The 20312-nt window shown below is 39.0% G+C and overlaps 1 protein-coding gene across 1 annotated transcript in view; it reads left to right on the top strand.

Annotated features, from left to right (window-relative positions):
• TSHR (thyroid stimulating hormone receptor) overlaps positions 1-20312 on the top strand; it is a 166730-nt gene that overhangs the window by 74312 nt on the left and 72106 nt on the right. The window contains exon 3 of the mRNA XM_019919874.3: positions 17723-17794. Coding sequence (XP_019775433.2) covers positions 17723-17794 — 72 coding nt within the window. The remainder of the gene's footprint in view (positions 1-17722; positions 17795-20312) is intronic.

Genomic DNA, 20312 nt, shown 5'->3' with positions numbered 1-20312 from the left:
TCTGCCTCAAGTGTCTCGTTTCCAGGGTGTGGGAAAAGGAAAGATCGTTCGTTGAGTTCTCTCTCCATCTTACCCCCAAATTATTCAAAATTCTCGGAGGCTGACTATTTTTCACAAAGTCAGTTTTGCTTCCTAAGAGCAAGTACAAATAGCCCACTGTTGCCATGAAGCCACTGCTCTTCCAGGTCTCTGCATGGAATGAAGTGGGTCTTCAAAGAAATAAGATCTTATACTCAGCCAAGCAAGTTCCATGTTCAAATGCCTCAGATTACAATGTCTTACCTTACGTTCTCATGACAAGCAATTATTTCCATAATGATCAGATTAAGAGGGATGACCCAGCCACAGGTCCACCCTGCACAGAATCACTATTAGCTCCATAACTATTTAAACTCCTGCAGAGTCTAGGTCAGAAGTCTAGATTGCCCTACCACTCAGGTAAGTTCCATCAAGGGGTCCCCTAGGTGTCTTTTCCTTTCAATAAATCACACTGAGAACCATCTTAGTCCTTTAGTGAGGTTCTAGTTACATCTCAGCTCAGGAGGGAAGGGGTAAAAGCTTTCCTTCCCAGGAGGCCTTGATCCTGGTACAAACTTTCTCATATCTTCTTCAGTGATCAGCCCTTCAAGCAAAAAAAGTAATGGAATAGAGAGCTTCATCAATCCCCCAAATGGGCTTCTCTTACCTTTCTCCCAGGATGGCCTCACCTCTGGATTCAAAGGTCCTGGGTTCAAATCCTTGCCAATTCATTTGTTGTGTAACCTTGAGCAAGTCAGTTAACCTTACTGAACCTCAGTTTCTCTACTTGTAAAATCAGAGGGGTGTTGTAAGGCTTTATGTAACATAAAGCACTTAGCCCAGCAGCAGGCACCTAGTAAACTACAGTATTCGTTCCTGTATTACTTAGCTATACATAACTAAGAAGGGAAATAGCAGACTGTGGTGCTCCATCCATATCAATTTAGATCCCTTTATTGTTTCAGTGGACCCCTTCCCCAACTTCTGTGTGGTTTTGCTTCTAGCAAATCATGCTTGCTCTTTAGAGGAATGCCTGGAGCTGATTTGAGGAGTTTATAATGGACTGAAGTAGGACTATGAAAGCCACACTCTTTCTTTGAGTGAGGACCAACTCTAAGACATGATCTATACTCCAGAGCTCTCTGTGGGACCCCGCCGAGGCTGGGACTCTGCCTGAAATCACACCTTCACTCTCATACTTCACACACACACACACACACACACCTCACTCTTTCCTGTCCTGCTTCCCTCTGTCCCTCTACAGTTTCCCCTAGGAATACTTCCCTAATAAATCACTTGCACACGAATCCTTGCCTCAGGGTCTGCTTCTGGGCAACATGGACTAAGACAGGAAAATCCAGTGATTCTTTCTAAAACAAGAAAAATCTATTCCAAGATGTGTTGATGTCTTGACAATGTTAATAGCACCTTCTCTTGTGCACACACAAATTCCAGTCTGCTTAATGGGATATCAGATACAGTAGTAATACATAAAGCTTATCCCTAAGGTTGAAATAATAATGAAACCTTGTAAATTATTTCATGAGGGGAAAATTAGTGTTTGGCCATTTTGAGGCAACTCGTTTTATCATCCAGTTGAAATGATTTCATAAAATAGCTATTAGAAAACTTACCCCAAGAGAGTCTCATGATATGGAGAACTGAGTGTTTGTAGCCTTATAAAAAAGTAATTGATTTTTAAACTGTGGTAAGAAAGCATCTTAATGTTATTTTTTAAATAAAATTGTTTGCAGTGAGGACAATATTTATTAGCTTCTGCCTCCCTCCTTCCCCACCAAGGAAAACTCCTTGTGAGCCATTTTCTTGTATGATTTGTGGAACAAAATCAGGAAAATGTGTGGAGTAAGATAGCATCTAAAAATGAGGCAGATAGGACTTCCCTCGTGGTCCAGTGGGTAAGACTCCACACTCCCAATGCAGGGGGATCAGGTTTGATCCCTGGTCGGGGAACTAGATCCCACAAGCATGCCACAGCTAAGAGTCTGCATGCCACAACTAAGAAGTCCGCATGCTGCAATGAAGATCCCGTGTGCCGCCACTAAGACCCAATACAGCCAAAATAAATTAATAAATTAAATAAAATAAAATAAAAATGAAGCACAAATAACCAGTAAGGCTTGGTCACTTTGTATAACCCAATACTTTGGGGAAGGAATGAAGTAGAAAAAGGAAGGGAGGAAGAAACTTTGTAGAGAATTTTGGAGGTTCATCAGGAGCGGGTTTGAAAGAAGGGAGAAGCAGAGGAAGGGCTTTTAAAGATGTGTTGTGAGGATTAAGAATGATTCCCCTTTGGAGATCAGCTCAGTGCTTTGTGACCACCTAGAGGGGTGGGATAGGGAGGCTGGGAGGGAGGGAGATGCAAGAGGGAAGAGATATGGGGACATATGTATATGTATAGCTGATTCACTTTGTTATAAAGCAGAAACTAACACACCATTGTAAAGCAATTATACTCCAATAAAGATGTTAAAACAAAAAAAGAATGATTCCCCTTTGAACCCTCCTGCACTGTTGGTGGGAATGTAAGTTGGTGCAGCCACTGTGGAGAACAGTATGGAGGTTCCTCAGAAAACTAAAAATAGAATTACCATATGATCCAGCAGTCCTACTCCTGGGCATATACATGGACAAAACTATAATTCAAAAAGATACATGTACCCATATGCTCATAGCAACCCTATACCCAAAAGCCAAAACATGGAAACAACCTAAATGTTCATCAACAGATGAATGGATAAAGAAGATGTGGTACATATATACAATGGAATACTACTCAGCCATTAAAAAGAATGAAATAATGCCATTTGCAGCAACATGGATGCAACTAGAGATTGTCATATGACGTGAATTAAGTCAGAAAGAGAAAGACAAATACCATATGATATCACTTATATCTGGAATCTAAAATATGGCACAAATGAACCAATCTACAAAACAGAAACCGACTCACAAACACAGAGAACAGATTTGCAGTTGCCAAAGGGGAGCGGGGGAGGGAGAGGGATGGACTGGGAGTTTGGGGCTGGTAGATGCAAACTATTACATTTAGGATGGATAAACAACAAGGTCCTACTGTATAGCACAGGAAACTATATCCAATCTCTTGGGATAAACCATAATGGAAAAGAATATCAAAAAGAGAGTGTCTATATATATATATGTGTGTGTGTGTGTGTATCACTGAGTCAGTGTGCTGTACAGCAGAGATTGCCACAACATTGTAAATCAGCTATAGTTCAAATAAAGAAAAAAGAATGGTTCCCCTTTAACCCTAACTAACTCCCACAAGTAAAGACAGGACTTCCTTTTACTGACTTAACAGTATTTCTTTGCAAATGACATTGCAGTGAGCCTAGGTCACATGGGGCCTTGAGTTATTTCTGAATATCAACCTCTACCTTTCCCTATTCCCTAACTCAGAATCAATTTCAGTTTGAAAATGAGAGACCTCTGTTCTCTTCAAACCACTTCTTTATCCCTATAATTGGGAGGGCAAATATTATGATATAAGAAGTTAAATGCTTGTTAATTATAATACCTATTAATACTATTATAATCACAATCATAAAATTTTCATTTAACTTCAGTTAGTTTGTTTTACCTGGTGGTCATTATAACCCTGTGGGTTAATGAGAAGAGATACTATTCTCCACACGTGAAAAAAAATTGAGGCTCAGAGAGTTTAAAATTCACCTAAAGTCACAGAGACAGTTATTAGCAGAGTTGAGATTGGCCAGCCCAGCCAAAAGGCAGCTAAACTCTCTCCCCCATTGTACAACACAGGTGGTAAAATAAACACTAACAATGCTACATGGAGAAGAATCATTTCTAGTTTGCCTCTTTACAGGTTATCAAACTCTGTTATTACCCAAGTTTTCAAGTAACTTTGCAACCAGGATAGAAATAATAGAGGGAAAGAGAACAGTGGACATGAAGCTTAACGTCTGTCATTCTGCAGGTGCTTATTAAATCAATCCTATTACATTTATCTCAGCTTGGTGAGGTTTATTATGATAAGATGTGGCTACTCTTAGCAATATGTGATACACGTAAAATTCATAGCACAATATTTGACTGGGTATTTTAGTTATCTATTATTGCAATAAAAAATTAGAGGTTTAAAGCAACCATTTTACTATATCTAAGTTATAATCAGGAATTATATAATCTAAATTATAATCAGGGTAGGATAAGATATAGCTGAATCTTTCTCATGGCATCATCAGAGTTCACTTAATGGTATTTGTGTGACAAATGGGTGTCGCTGGAGAGCCCAAGGTATGTTCCTTCACATGTCTGCTGCTTCGTGGGGATGGCTGAATGCTGGTCTCCGGTGGGACTGTGACTGGAGCTCCTACACTCTTCATTTCAGGGTAGTCAAACTTCTTTCATGACAGTTCAGGGCCCTCTAGGAGAATATTCAAAGACACTCATGCAGAAGCTTCAAGACATCTTCTAATCTAACCACAAAATGCAAGAACACTACTTCTACCACATTCTTTGGTCAAGCAACCAAGGCTAGCCCAAATTCAAGGGGAGGAAAATTTGTGGCCATCTTTTTACTACCGCAGTGGACATCAGTAAATCTTTTTTTCCCTTAAGTAACGGTTTCCATGTTATCTTATCTCTCTAAGCAATAGGAATTTTTTTTAAAAAAAAAAAAAGGACAGGAGGGGCTTCCCTGGTGGCTCAGTGGTTGAGAGTCTGCCTGCCGATGCAGGGGACACGGGTTCGTGCCCTGGTCCGGGAAGATCCCACATGCCGCGGAGCGGCTGGGCCCGTGAGCCATGGCCGCCGAGCCTGCGCGTCCGGAGCCTGTGCTCCGCAACGGGAGAGGCCACAACAGTGAGAGGCCCGCGTACTGCAAAAAAAAAAAAAAAAAAAAAACGGGAAAAATGATCCATAAAAAAGAGAAAATCAGTTGATAACAACAGACCCATAATGACAGAGATGATGGGATTAACAGACAATGACACAAATTTTCTGTTATAAGTCTTCTAAAGAAACTCAAGAAAAGAAAACATGACCATAATGAGAGAAATGGAAGATATGGAGAAGACCCAAATGGAATTCTATGGTTAAAAATACATAAAATGAAAAATTAACTGGATGGGCTTAATAGCATTAAACACTACAAAGTGAAAAATATTAAGACTTTGAAGACTTAGCAATAGAAAATATCCAAAATTGAGTACCGAGGGGAAAAAAGATATTTAAAAAAATGAAGAGTGCATCAACGACCTGTATGACAAAATCAAGTCTTTATTACACATGTAATTGGAGTTCCAAAAGGAGATGAGAGAGAAAGGGAACAAAAGAAAATTTTGAGGCAGTAATGACCCAAACTTTTCCAAATCTGATAACAACTCTATGCCCACAAGTCCAAGAAGCTCTAATGAAGCAGAGGAAGAAGAAACAGAAAGAAAGCTACACCAGGGCACATCATAATCGAATTGTTGAAAATCAGTGATAAAGAGAATATCTTAAAAACAGCCATAGAAAAAAATAAATACACAGAGTTCTTGTCAGAAACTCCACAGATTGGAATGCAACAGAATGATATCTTTAAGTACTGAAAGAAAGAAAAAGCTGTTAACCTATAATTTTATGCCCAGTGAAAATATCTTTCCATATTGAAAGCAAAATAAAGACTTTTTCTGATAAAAGTTGAGTAAAGTCATTGCTAGCAGACCTGCACTAACAACAAGAAGAATAACATGTTAAAGGAAGTTCTTTAGGCAGGAAAAAAAACAATACCAAATGGAAATTTGGATCTACATAAATGTATGAAGAGCAGCAGAAGTGGTAGGGAGGAAGACTGTGGTTTGAAATCAGTGTATAACACTTAAGACGCAAGCACAGAAAAGAAAATTAACTCATTCAAAAATATTAACACCTGAAATGCAAATTAGGAATGAGAAGAACTTGCTTTTTGATCATTTGTTAAATAAAATTATTTTTCTTCTCCCTAACAACAGCAACAACAAAAACATACAGACACACAGACACACATACACACACATCTCCTTCAAAAATATTTGACCCTGGTATTTAACATTTCTGAATAGAATATATATATGATAAATCTATGCATACTCTTTGATGTTTCACTCTTTGTCCTGACTGGTTTGAAAGTTTCCTAAGCCAATAGTCTTTTATCCCTGGATAAAATTCACTGACAGTACTTTGAAATTTTAATGAGAGATGATGAACGTAATGAACTGCCAATTTGCACATGACTACGAGAAAAAAATGTTAATGTTACCCTCTACCAAAGCCTGCATTGCCATTTTTAAGGAAAGCTACTTTCCGAACACTGGACAGATGGCAAGTGTTCACCAAGTGCTTTTTTTTTTTTTTTTTTTTGCGGTACTTGGGCCTCTCACTGTTGTGGCTTCTCCCGCCGCAGAGCACAGGCTCCGGACGCACAGACTCAGCGGCCATGGCCCACGGGCCCAGCCGCTCCGCGGCACGTGGGATCCTCGCGGACCGGGGCACGAACCCGTGTCCCCTGCATCGGCAGGCGGACTCTCAACCACTGCGCCACCAGGGAAGCCCTCACCAAGTGCTTTTATCTGGAGTACAAACTGGAGGCCAGCTATGTTTATGGGCATCGTTTTATATAAGACCTCATGCATTATAATTCCTGACATTCATTCAGGATTGTGTGATATATAATTCACTTTTCCTTTCTCCTCATAATAACTAAGTGAGAAGAGTGGATAATATCATCACCCTTCTTCGGTTAAGGTTCAAAAAGCCTTGACTCCCAGTCCATCACCCTGCTTCTTTCACTGACACTTTTAATCCTTCAGATTCTGTTATAAATTATAGTCTTCTGGTTTCAGCTTAAATCAGTTCTTTGGAGAGGACTTCTTATGCACTTGCACAGATCTGGGCTCTTCCTTCATAGCATTAACACAATGATAATAAGTTAGTAAGTTAACTGTATTAAATAGCTTTTTTAATGTCTAGCTCCTCCACTGGTCTCAGCTTCATGAAGGCAGGATGTCCATCTGAGTCGTTTATCATTGCGTTCCCCTCACCATGCGTGGTGCCTGGAACATGGTAAACACTCAACATATGTGTAGTACTAAATATGTGTTGATTCCTGAAGTGCCTCTGGGTCACACCTTCACAACAAAGGAAAGAACCTATGGTTATGTAGTTTCAGAACACCATATGTATGTATACTTTATAGTGGAAGGCTTGCAGGACTGCTATTACTTTATTATATGAACTTAAGTCACTCAACCTTTCCTCATATTATTCATCCATAAAATAACAAGGTTTAGACAAATATATAGGTTTTAAACAGTGCTCCTCAAAGCCTAAAATGCTCCATGAGGGTTGAGGAAATGTTAAAGGGAACCATTTACATTTTTTCTTTTATTTACATACCAAGTAAGACTACCACACAAAGTAAACAGTAGTCCAAGGCTCTGTAATAAAATATTCCCAATAATATTGAGGCTGCACTGTAATGCTCCCTCGTAAATTAAAAACAAACGAAATAGAGGAAATTTTTAAAGTAACACATAATGGATCATAATAGAGATATATAAAATCTCTTAAAGGAAATACAACAACCTCATGCAATCTAGTTAAAGAAAATATCCATCTGGCAGAGAATTGATCAGCCATAAACGCAGAGAGAAAGTGGAGTCACACATGAGAATTGTGGAAGTTCCTGTCTAGTCAATGTCCAAGACAAATGAAACTTAAACCAGTGAATGCAAAGTGCTGTGATCCCACAGGCAAGGTCATTCCTTGTAAGAAGTGGTGATGTTAGGCTCTCGTAGCCTGAGAGCATTAAAAAAGTGAGTTCTTCTCCTTCTTTTGATGGATTTCATGCTCTACAAGCAACCTTCTGAATCTGTCTTGGTTCCCTACAATAGTCTGCTCACAAGAAAACATGGGCTTGGCATCATGACTACTCTGGTCCATGTGACAGTTTTATTTCTCATCATCGATTAATACATTGGCAAACAGATTTGTGTGTTTTTATTTCTTTAAAAAAAAACAATTCATCTAGTGTTCAACCACTATGTGCCAGACATTGTTCTAGGTGCTTCTAACAATAATCTGTTAAATCTTCATGGCAATCCTATGAGGTAGGTATTATTATTATCATCTACATTTCATACTTTGCAGAACAGCAGTAGTGTATACTGAAGAATCTGATGTCTTTTTGCCTGTGATTAAAACCCTGCTCTCCTACTGAACAACTGTGTGGCTTTTAGCAAGTTATTTAACCTTCCTGTATCTCAGATCATCATCTGTAAAATGGGGATAATAATATTACATATCTCTCACGGCTGTTATGGTTATGAAGTAATAAATGTAATGTACTTTCATAGTGCCTGGCTCAGAGCTATGTAGATATTTATCATTTTCAATTTACATCCTTGTTGTACTAGTCTGGATTTTCCAAAGAAACAGAATACGTACATATATATTCTATATACAGAGACATAGGCAGAGGGAGAAGGATTTTTTACAATAAGGCATTGGCTCACATGGTAATGGAGGCTGAGATGTCTGAGACCTGCAGTTGGAAAGCTGGAAACACAAGAGAGCTGACAGTATATTTCCAGTCTGAGTCCAAAGACCTGAGAATCAGGAGAGACTCTACGTAAGTTCCAGTTAAGTCCGAGTCCAAAGGCAGGAAAAGACCAGTGTCCCAGCTGGAAGATAGGCAGGCAGAGAGAAAGAATTTTCTCTCTTACACAGCCTTTTTTTTCTATTCAAGCCTTCAATGAATTGGATGAGGTCCATCCACAATGGGGAGGGAAATCTACTTTACTCAGCCTACTCATTCAAATGTTTACCTCATCCAGAAATACCCTCACAGACACAACCAGAATAATGTTTAACCAAATATCTGGGCACTCTATGGCCCTGTCAAGTTGACACACAAAATTAACCTTCACACTTGGGTTTACAAATATACTTTTTTACATGACTGTGCATATCTCCAAATCCTTTAGCAGTTAAAAATACCAATCATGTGGTATTGGTAAATACCAATTGGTATTTACATACACATCTACCAGTCTGGCTAAAATTTAAAAGACAGATAATACCAGGTGTTGGTGAGGATGCAGAGTTAACTGGAACTCCCATCCTTCACTGGTAAGAGGGAACATGGTACAGTCACTTTGGAAACCAGCAGTTTTTGTTATAATTAAGTATATATTTACCTATGATTCATAAATCCCACTCCTAGGTATTTACCTAAGAGCAGTGATTGTATATGCCCATAAAAAATTTGCACACGGATGTTCATAGAAGCTTTAAACATAATAACCCCAATTGGAAAAATATCAATTATAGAATGAATAAACAAATGATGTGTATTCATAGTTAGCAATAAAAAAGAACAGGCAACAACATGGACGAATCTCAAAACCATTATGTTGAACAAAAGAAGCCAGAGAGAAAAGGGTGGCTAATGTATGATTACATTTATGTGAAGTTAACAAAAAGAGCAATCTGAGAGGGACGGGGTTACTGACTGGAAAGGGGCACAAGGGAACTTTCTCAGATGATGGAGATATTCTATATTTTGATCTAGGTCCTCGTCACATGGATGTATGTGTTCATATATGTAAAGTATAAGTATACCTACCTATACTGGATGAAATAAAAATTCATATTTTAAGGTAAGACAAGAAAAATTTAAACATAAAATTTTTCTCTGCCCTTTGGCCTCCTCCCTCCCGTCTAGTGCACATTGTGTGTCTACAGTATATGTTAACCAGACCTCCCCAACAGCAGAAATAACTGCTCAACCCTAAAGATCAATTTTCTCCTTCTGGCGCCAGCCATGTAACTCCTCGGAAGATAACATTCCTTTCTCAATCCTAGAAGGAGTCACAATGACTCACTACTCCCCTGTACGTGCAGACATCTCTGGTGAACTGTATGTACATTGCCAGTGTATCATTTCCCTTAAAGATAGCGATTGGTGTGGAACAGACTATTCACATGACCTGGGGAGATACTGGCCCACACCCAGTGGAAGTTCTTAGCTTAAATACTTAACGGATGACCTACTAATATTACTAGTCATATTACTTGTATTCTGCCTAATTGTACAAGATTATTGTTTCTTATATTACCAAATGTGTGACTGAGGCTCAGATAAAATTAATGATGATTAGGCACCTTGAAACCTAATTGATCAAATTTATAATTCTAAGATCAATTGCTGTAATAGTGTAACTCTAGTTATGAGAAGCAGCAACAAGAGGGAACCATTTCCTGGACCCCGACAGACAGGTAGTCCAGAGGATTTTGGCTACTGTTAACAGGGCCTACTTCAGTAACAGCACACTGAACGGCCTATCAACGAAGTCCTCACCTGACCTGGGGGTGAGCATTCCTAGCACCGTGGGACAAATTGCTCATGAAATGCCTCCCAAACCTTGGTTGAAATTAAGACGAAAGGGAAGGGATTATAAAATAGAGAATGTTGGGCTTCCCTGGTGGCACAGTGGTTGAGAGTCCGCCTGCCGATGCAGGGGACATGGGTTTGTGCCCCGGTCCGGGAGGATCCCACGCGCCGCGGAGCGGCTGGGCCCGCGAGCCATGGCCGCTGAGCCTGCGTGTCCAGAGCCTGTGCTCCGCAACGGGAGAGGCCACAACAGTGAGAGGCCCAAGTACCGCAAAAAATAATAATAATAAAAATAAAGAAAGAAAGAATGTTGTCCACTATCCAGGCCTACACATTAGCCACTGCAGTCGCTGACCTGCAATACACCTTGAAAGGAATTCATGGCGAAGATCAGGAAGAGGCACTCTGTGCTTTGGGAAAACTGGCAGAACAGACCTTCAGATAGATATTTTCAGGGGAAAGTTTTTATAAACCTGGATTCTTGCATCTTCCCATACTTAGAAAAGCACTAAACCATTAACTAAGACGTCTGTTCCTTGTGACTAGCAGCAAATTTCTACTGAGATGTGTGTTTGATTGTATATACCCCATTCACCAAGATCCAATGTATACTGGCCTTCCCCTTTACCTCTTCAGAGCAGTTCTCAAAGCTCTCTGAGAGACTGTGTCCTGGGTTATAATTCTTAGACTGGCTCAAATAAAAATTTCCATTTCATTCCTAGACTGACTATTGATTAATTTTTTCATTGACACACTGGTATACCCTTAAGTAGCTAAGTAGACATTTAAGATTTGTGCATCTTACTGGACACAAATTATACTTGTGAAAAAATTTCAATACAATAAGTATCCCAAATGAAATAAAACTAAATTAAATATGTATTTTTCAATCTGGAAACCAAGCATCATAAATAGAAAACTCTCTCCCAGATGACGTAAGCTGGACAATTTCCATAAACCAGATCTGTCAGGACATTGCTTGGGTTTCTAAGTCTCGGATCACAAAAATTAAAGCCCAAACGGAAACTGTCTGTCCCAAAATGATGACTCATAGGCGCCTCTGGAATCTGGGTATTGCAGTTTCACACCTTGCGCTGCAGGCATCACCTGGTATTTTTGTACTGTTTGTAAATAATTCAACAGCAGCCCTGACTGAAATCCCACTCTACCACCAAAACCAGAAAACACAACTTAGTACAGATTAAAATTTGTTCATACTTAAACATACGGCCTCTATGTAAAGAGTGCCAACTATTTGTGTGATTCTTCTGGGTCTACATCCCTGATATTAATCCCTGTGCTTGCTGCACTCTCTCACAACTCACCACAGAGTTAGAAAAAAAAAAAAATTGGCACAGTGGTAAAACAAATTCACCAATGAGAATTTTTTTCTCAGCCAAGTAGAAACAATGGGAAAACAATAAATGTCATATTTAATATTGTCCGGTTTATAGGGTACAACTTCACAATATATAAGTATCTGGATTATTTGCACCAATTCTCTCTTCTTCTACTGCCAGTACTTTTTATGGTCACACTTGGCACATCTAAATGAATTATCCGTTGATTGAAGCAGGTATTTAATAAAAAGGAGGTTTTACAGATCTGCTAGTCAACACAGTGCCTGTAGTTAACAATAATGTATTGTTCACTAAAGATTTGTTTAGCAGGTAGATCTCATGTTAAATGTTCTTAACACACACGCGAAAACCAAGAAAAAACAAACAAAGAAAAGGGGACACAGGAAACTTTTGGAGGCGATAGATATGTCTATTCCCTTTATTGTGGTTTCATGGGTGCATGAAACCCATATGGGTGCATATGGCCAAACTCATCACATTGTATACATTAATTATGTATAGTTTTTTATATGTCAATTAACCTCCACAAAGCTGTTAAAAATAGAATTAATGTAATTCTGAATAAAAAATACTTTCTCCTAAAATTTTTTTTAACTAAAAAAATAAATAAAAAGGAGCCCTTGAAATGCAGATGACAAGGGAATTCCCTGGCGGTCCAGTGGTTAGGATGCCAAAAAAAAAAAAAAAAAAAAACAAAGAAATGCCGATGACAATATTAAACAAACAAGCTTGGTGCAGAATCACAAAATATTCTCAGCCTGGGCTTCCCTGGTGGCACAGTGGCTAAGAATCTACCTGCCAATGCAGGAGACATGGGTTCAAGCCCTGGTCCAGGAAGATTCCACACGCCCTGGAGCAACTAAGCCCGTGCGCCACAGCTACTGAGCCTGTGCTCTAGAGCCCATGAGCCACAACAAGAGAAGCCACTGCAGTGAGAAGCCCGCGCACCGCAACGAAGAGTAGCCCACGCTCACAGCAACTAGAGAAAAGCCCGCACACAGGAATGAGGACCCAACGCAGCCAAAAATAAATAAATAAATTTATAAAAAAATAAAATATTCTCAGCCTGATTGCCAAGAGACCAAAAATGTGACACACAAGTGAAAAGTTTGGTGTTTCTGGACCACACAAGCTCAGCCATGGCAAAGAAGAGCAGCAGGGATTCTCAACTCATGAGATTCAGTCTGGCTCATCTGCTCATACTCCACATTCTTTATCAAGTAAAGGCTGTAATGGGAAACCTGAAGCATTGCTTAATTAAAACCTCACCCACATGTACACACTGACACACAAACTATGTATTATGAGTCCAGAAACCTTGTAAAATACAAGACGCTGGAATGTTGATAAAATTTCAGTGAAATGAGCCTACTATCATGCAAGATTACTGTGAAAAATTTAATTGCGCTAACTGTTCTTTTTGGAACATAGAGAACTATCTGCTCTCTTTAGTAGCATTAATCAGATTTCCCTCTTCCATCGCTACTGCAAGAACAAAGACGGTACTTAAAACTGGATCCTATTCGGCAAAATCTGTAAGTCAATCAGTGGCATCTCACATGCATTTCGATTTCTGCACTGCAGCTTCCAAATGCAGATATTTGAGAAATATAAATCTTGCCTGCTCAAAGCCCAAAGGAAACATTTGACTCTAAGTCATATTCTCACTGATACTTCTTGGTTAAATAAGTCTTAGAAAAACAAATTAAATTACATCAGCAGCTTAAATATTTATTCTCTCTTGTAAATTCCATATCTTAAAGCCAACCTGTTTAACTATTAAATGTACATAGTCCACTTAGGATACAAAACTATAGCTGTAAACTTTTTTCCCCAATGACTTATATGTGATGCCTTAGTCATTAATAGTAAATACCGATACTATTTGTATAAAGTAAGCCTTCTGAGTTTTTTCATTCTATTTTAGAGAGAATAATCATTGCCTTCTTATTTTGAACAATCAAAAAAAAAATAAAAAAGCAGAGTCTCTTCTGTACCTGGTGTATTTTCATACGAAATAAACATTATTTTGATGCTAATCCTTTGGATAATAGTATAACACCTTGAAGCTTTTCTAATGTATTTATCAAAAGAATATACTCTTAGATATGTATTTTTCTCTTCCAAAAATATTCAAAATGTATTCTGAAAGTAAAATAAAACATTTTGGCCAAATAATTACAATCATTTGCTTTCTTTCCTCTCCTATCTGCTTTTAAAGCAGTAATCACAGGCTTCCCTGGTGGCGCAGTGGTTGAGAGTCCGCCTGCCGATGCAGGGGACATGGGTTCGTGCCCCGGTCTGGGAAGATCCCACATGCTGCGGAGCAGCTGGGCCCGTGAGCCATGGCTGCTGAGCCTGCGCTCCGCAACAGGAGAGACCACAACAGTGAGATGCCCGCGTAAAGCAAAAAAAAAAAAAAAAAAAAAACTTTGAATAAAGTTCTGCTTTTGAAAATATAGACAATGGAAAGAATATTGTGCATATTGTATCATTAGTAAGACAGCTGTACTGAGATATGTAATTCTTATCCATGCATTTATATGGGTGGCTTTCTTTGATGAGAAATCTGGCTGAGAAGAATATCTTGTTTGTGCAATCAAGCAAAATGTTAGCATTTCAAAAATGATTGTCTTTTAAAACACGTTCTGCATGTAGGTGAGGAAAAAAAAATATTTCCCTTCTACTCCTCTAGGTTCTCAGCTAGGGCTTTGTAACCAAACACAGAGTGGCAAGAGAAAAGCATACAAATATATTTAATGCAAGTTTTACATGACATGGGAGCATTTATGAAGAAATGAAGACTTGAAGAAGTGATTAAACTTGAGCATTCTTATGCTAGGTTTAATGAAGATAGGAAAGTGGTGGGAAAATGTGATAGGACAAAGGGGTATGAACTGAGAATAGTAAACTAGGGGAAATTTGCAAGGTCTGTTCATTCAGAATCCCCTCGGCATCCCTCTGTCTTCTGTGATAAGGCTGCTCCTTTCCTCCGGGGAGGGCACCTCTCACATGAGGGTCTTAGGGCTTGCTTCAGAGCGTGAAGGGGAGTCAGAGAATCCTTCCTACACCTCTGCTTCTCAGATTCCTCCAGCTTAAAGTATTCAGTATGCCAACACAATATGTTTTGGGATAGTGTGTCCTGAACTCCATCAACTACAACCAACTCAGTAGTAGGTAAAAGATCTTTGTTCTGACTTAAAGTGTGTATGTGTTTACGTGTGTGAAAGAGAAAGAGAGAATCCAAGAAACGTGTATTACAAATTTCAGAAATTCATATATTGGAAAATGATATAAACATTATTTGAAACTTTAACCAAAGGCTATTAAATTGCATTTAGATGTTATTTCTGTTCCAAGTCAAACTTCTCTGAAACCATTGTTACTCTAATTTTCTTTTAAATTAAGTATCGTTTCTTTACTTTTAAAGACAGAATAAACCCCCAAATTTTTAGCCAATGAAAGTTACAAATTAAATCCGCATTACCCACAAGCAGCGTGCAAAATCTTAGATAAATATGCCCTCAATATCCATGCCTTAGGACATGCTCTATAAGTAAGACTATCTGTGAGCTTAAGTAAGTCTCTTCGGGTGATACCCAACAGGTGTGTACCTTATCCTTTGTTTTTCTTAGGCATGGCCCAATTTTACTGGGAGATTTCAGTCCCAACGACTTGTTATTCTCATTTCTTTTTAACTTCAGAAACTTGGATCTGGACCAACAGGCTTTTAATCAATCCAATTAAGGGAATGTAAGTGGGAGACCTGTGAGGAAGTACAGGTAATCTATGGGACCTGAATTTCTGGAAACATATGAAGGCATATTGCACTTTATGCTGAATCACCAGTGTTGCAAAGGGCTGACAATCTACCCTTTTATCATTCAGGTTGCCTCCCTCTGCCCCCTTTTATAAATTAATTTGGTTTTACTGAGGCTTTGGTTAGGTAAGTTACAGATGCATTTCTTGATAGACAGACATGATGTACTGGGTAAAAGGAATGGCTATAAATAGGTCTTAGTAACGTGGCGATAAGATGTCAGGGGAGCGGTAGTGTTCTATATTCCTGTGATTAGGTATTTTAGTGAGCCTATGCCTCTGGAATGTGAACTTCACAAGTGTTTCTCAGTTTTTTTCTCTCCCCCCTAGGTAGGACAGAATGGCTAGAGTGAGCTGGAGTTGTGTATTTCCCTTCCACAGGGTCTGGATAACTAGTTTCCCCTGAGGGTAGGCCTTGTTAAAAAAAACAGAGTGCTCTGATGTACAGTTGGCCCTTGAACAACATGGCTTTGAACTGCATGGGTCCACTCATTCGTGGATTTTCTTCAGTAGTAAATACTACAATACTACTTGATCCAGCAGTGGTTGGTTGAATCTGCAGGTGCAGAACTGCAGATACTGAAGGCCAACTATAAAGTTATACGTGGATTTCCGACTGTGTGGGCATTGGTGCCCCTAACTAACCCCTCCATTGTTAAAGGGTCAACTGTATTTCCAGATGGTTCCTTTTCCCGTCCCTGTGACAGAAGCACAAAGGGATTTTTCCCTAGTGTTTACTCTTAGAATCTTGTGGAACTCCTGGAGGTAAATCTCACAAAATTGTGGAGGTCGCCTGTGACTAGGTTCTCCTAGAATTTCCAACTCTCAGAGTTGTCTGCACTGCACCTCTGGCAATTGGTCAATCACAGCTCAGGTTTTCCTACCCTACCCTGGCACTGGTTCCCCCTTATAGTTTTTGCTCATGAGTCTCTGCTCTGGGAAGTAGGGACTCCTTGTATTTACCTGTCTCTCCAGTCCTGGGGACAGTGGTTTGCCCTATGTCTTCCCCTGTCCCACAGATCCAAGAAGAGCTGTTGATTTTTCAGTCTGTTCAACTTTTTGCTTACTGTTAGGAGGGAGGGGTGACTTCCAGGCTCCAGTCATGCAGAACCAGAAACCAGAAATTCTAAATATATTTCAATCACTGCAAAAATTAGTAGTTCAAAGAGTACATAGATCAAGGAAATAGATTACAGAGAAAAAACCCTGTAGCCTAGAAGGAAAAATACACAATCTCAGTATGATGTCTTTTAAAAAGGTAGCAAATGAACAATGTGTAATTACCAACATTTAAATGGTAAAAACAGACCCGCGGAGAAGAGGATAAGCACGGTGAGGCATTGGCTTTTTGCAAAGCCAGCTTAGAACAGTAAGTACACCTTTCTCCATACAGAATTCTATTCAAGCAGTTGCTATAACAAAGAAAGACAATAAAAAATGGAGGATCAAGGTGGAGACATACTGGAATGCATAAAGAGGTCTCATTGAGTAAGGAAACCACTCTCCGCCTTCTGAAAAGTAACAAAAAAGCAAACTGGAAGAAAAGGCACAACCTTTTGGTTGCATATGCAACAAAGACATCATGATCCCGAGAAGAATTAGCTCCTTGTCAGTCATTTATTTCCAAATTGCAGCAAGTTGACGATAAGATCAAGGTAATGGTTGAAGAGACCTTTGCTTGGGCAAAAAGATTATAATCATACCACTATATTTAATCTTTAAGATATATCAAGTGCATTTAATCCTCTTAATACATACTCTGGTGGCATTTCAAGATATTTCCATTGACCGTGAATTCAGTAGTCCTAATAAACTTATGAATATATTATGTTGCCCTTCCATTAACAAATTAAATATGATGTTATACAAGGCATACTAGTTCACTGATAATTCAAAGGCAAAGTTTGAAGATTTATTGTCTGCATTTGATTCTCACTCTCAATTCTTGTTTTGTTGGGGGAAAAATTGTTTTCTTGCTTATGTATGATAAAGTATACATTGTAAGGATTGTCATGCTTCTAATAATGTGTTCTGTATAATTAAGGTGGGTTACTAGAAAAGTCTAATGATTTAAACTCTAATTGTGTAACTGTTATTTTCATAGGAAGTTTATAGAGACTCATCTGAAAACCATTCCCAGTCATGCATTTTCAAATCTGCCCAATATTTCCAGGATGTAAGTCAATTTTTTTTAATATAAAGAGAAGTTTGCAATTGTGACGTGTTATTTTCTAAATGTGTTCTATCAAGAAAAATACTTGTTATATATCGCACTTGCATAAGTCAATAACATTCTACATTTCCAATATATATGAAGTTTATGTACAAGATGTTTATTTGATTTGGCTACATATTTATTCCCTAATTCCTAAATGATTTTTTAAACCTAAAGTAAATTTAAATTCCTTTGGCCTTAAGAATTTAATAATTCTTGATGTATTTCAATATATTTTGAGATGTGGCAAAACCTTAGCCAGGACTCTCTCCCATAAACAGATCTATATATCTATCTCTAATCTATCTATCCCAGTTACCAATTCTTGATTTTCTTTTCACCACTAGTACAAACGTTTACATTTTGTCATAAATGTAGCCAGTGATTTCAGACTTCTCACTTTAAAAAATAACTAAAATTAATTTGAAAATTTGAAATCGTAGAAAACTGAATTGCTATACACTCAAGAGTGAGGAGAAAAAGGGGTTCCATGTTGCACTGACAAAGAGTGTATGTGTCTGAAATGAGCCAGGTCTTTATTTCATTTAGTTGATTCTGACAAGCAATGCAGATAATCCAGGCCTACCAATGACATTACCACCAGCCCGTGTGGTCTCTGGCTAAATTTATTCATTTCATTACCATTTATTGAGTGTCCATTGTGTCATGTCAGGAGCATTTGATGTTTTTGGTTGTCACAACTGGAGAGAAGGGTGCTACTGTCATCTAAGGGGTAGAGGTGAAGGATGTACTCAACATCCTACAAGGCATAGGATGCCCCCCACCTCCAACAAAGCATTATCTAGTCTACAATGTCAGTAGTGCTGAGACTGAGAAACCATCCCAGCTGAACATCTCTGCAGTTTTTTTTTTTCTACCAGCCCTTCCTTTTTCAAATTCTTGCCTCCTTTGGTTTCCCTGCTGTTGTTCTCTCCCTCTTTTTAACATCTTACCCTGGCTACTCTTCCTCAATTTCCTCTCCTGGATTCCTATTTCATTTCATTTCATTTCATTTCATTCAGTTACTTACATACCAGTTCTTTGTTTATTTTGTCCTAATTCCTTTATACCCTCCGCACCTTGAATGAAAACTCCCATTCCTTTGGCTTCACTATTACCTAATACAACTAATTCCTAAATGAGTATCTCTACCCCTGAGTTGTTCCTGCAGCTCAGGCCTGTATTACAAACTTCCTTCCAAATAGTGTCACCTTGATGTCCCACAGACACTTCAAACAACATATCCAAAATAAACTCATCATCTTCCTCCTAAACTGTTCCCTCTCTACTCCTTCTTGTAACAGCAGCACCATTTAGTGGTCTGAAAGCTAAAAGCCTCAAATTCCCCTTTAGCCCTTCCTTTTCCCTGATCTCCCCTATACAATTGCCTATTTGGTGTCTCTACTTGGCTATATTCATTCATTCATTCATTCAATGAATATTTATTGAGCCCTACTTTGTGCCTGGCGCTTTGCTAGATGTGTCACGTACAACAGTAGACAATACTTATGGAGCCTCCAGTTTCCTTCCTAAGAGAGTGATAAGTGCCATGATGGGGTCAGTTCTAGGGTGACCTGGGAACTCATATGAGAGGTCTGTTACCTGGATATGGGGTGGGGTCAGGGAAGGCTTCCTGGAGGAAATGGTGCCTAATTTGCAATGTGTATTATCTGGCCAAAAAACAAAAGATGGAAAGATAGTTCCAAGCAGAAGAGAAAAGGGATGTCAGTGAAGTTAAAAATAAGTTTGTTGAGGCTGGAGCTTAGGCTGGGAGTGGGGACAGTACAGAAAAACAAAATTGGGAGGGAAGCGAGTACAGGGCCTTGTGAATCATTTGAAGGAGTTTGAAATCTTCCCTAAGGACCAAGCCACAGAACGATTATAAGCAGGGAATTGAGAGATCAGATGTTTTAGAAATATTCCCTGGCTGGGCTGTGGAAGGGGTGGAAGTGGAGCAAGGCTGGAGACAGGAAGTTAGTGAGGAGGTCGATGCAGTGCCTGGGGAGAGGGAACAGCAGGTTGAATGGTGAAGGCTGAGTGGGAATAAAGAAAAAGTGGCCAGGTTTGAGAAATAAGGGAGAGCGGACAAACTTAAAAGTTGGTTGATTTTGAAGGGGGAAACAGATGGAGAATTTCAACGACATTTCTGACTAGGACACCTGTGTGGTTGATGAGCACATTTGCCAAGGTAGAGAAGTTTTCTGTGCATTTGCTGTGGAGGGACAGGGGGTAAGTTAGGAATTCAATTTGGGGCCTGTGGCATTTGAGGTGCCTTTGAGGCATCCAGCAGCTATGGCTAATAGATATCAGGATAAAATTCTTTTATTAATTCATTCAAGAAATATTTATTCAGTCCCTGGTATATATCAATCATTTTTCCAAGAGATAGGGATACATCAGGGAACAAATGCACAGAGAGCCATGCCCCTGTGGAGTTCACATTCGAACGAAAAGAAATAGGCAAGGAACCAAAAACATA

This window comes from Tursiops truncatus, chromosome 2 (genome assembly GCF_011762595.2).
Source record: "Tursiops truncatus isolate mTurTru1 chromosome 2, mTurTru1.mat.Y, whole genome shotgun sequence".
NCBI classification, from domain to species: Eukaryota; Metazoa; Chordata; class Mammalia; order Artiodactyla; family Delphinidae; genus Tursiops; species Tursiops truncatus.
Note: the sequence above shows the minus strand (reverse complement) of the source record. Positions and strands in the feature narration are given on the sequence as shown.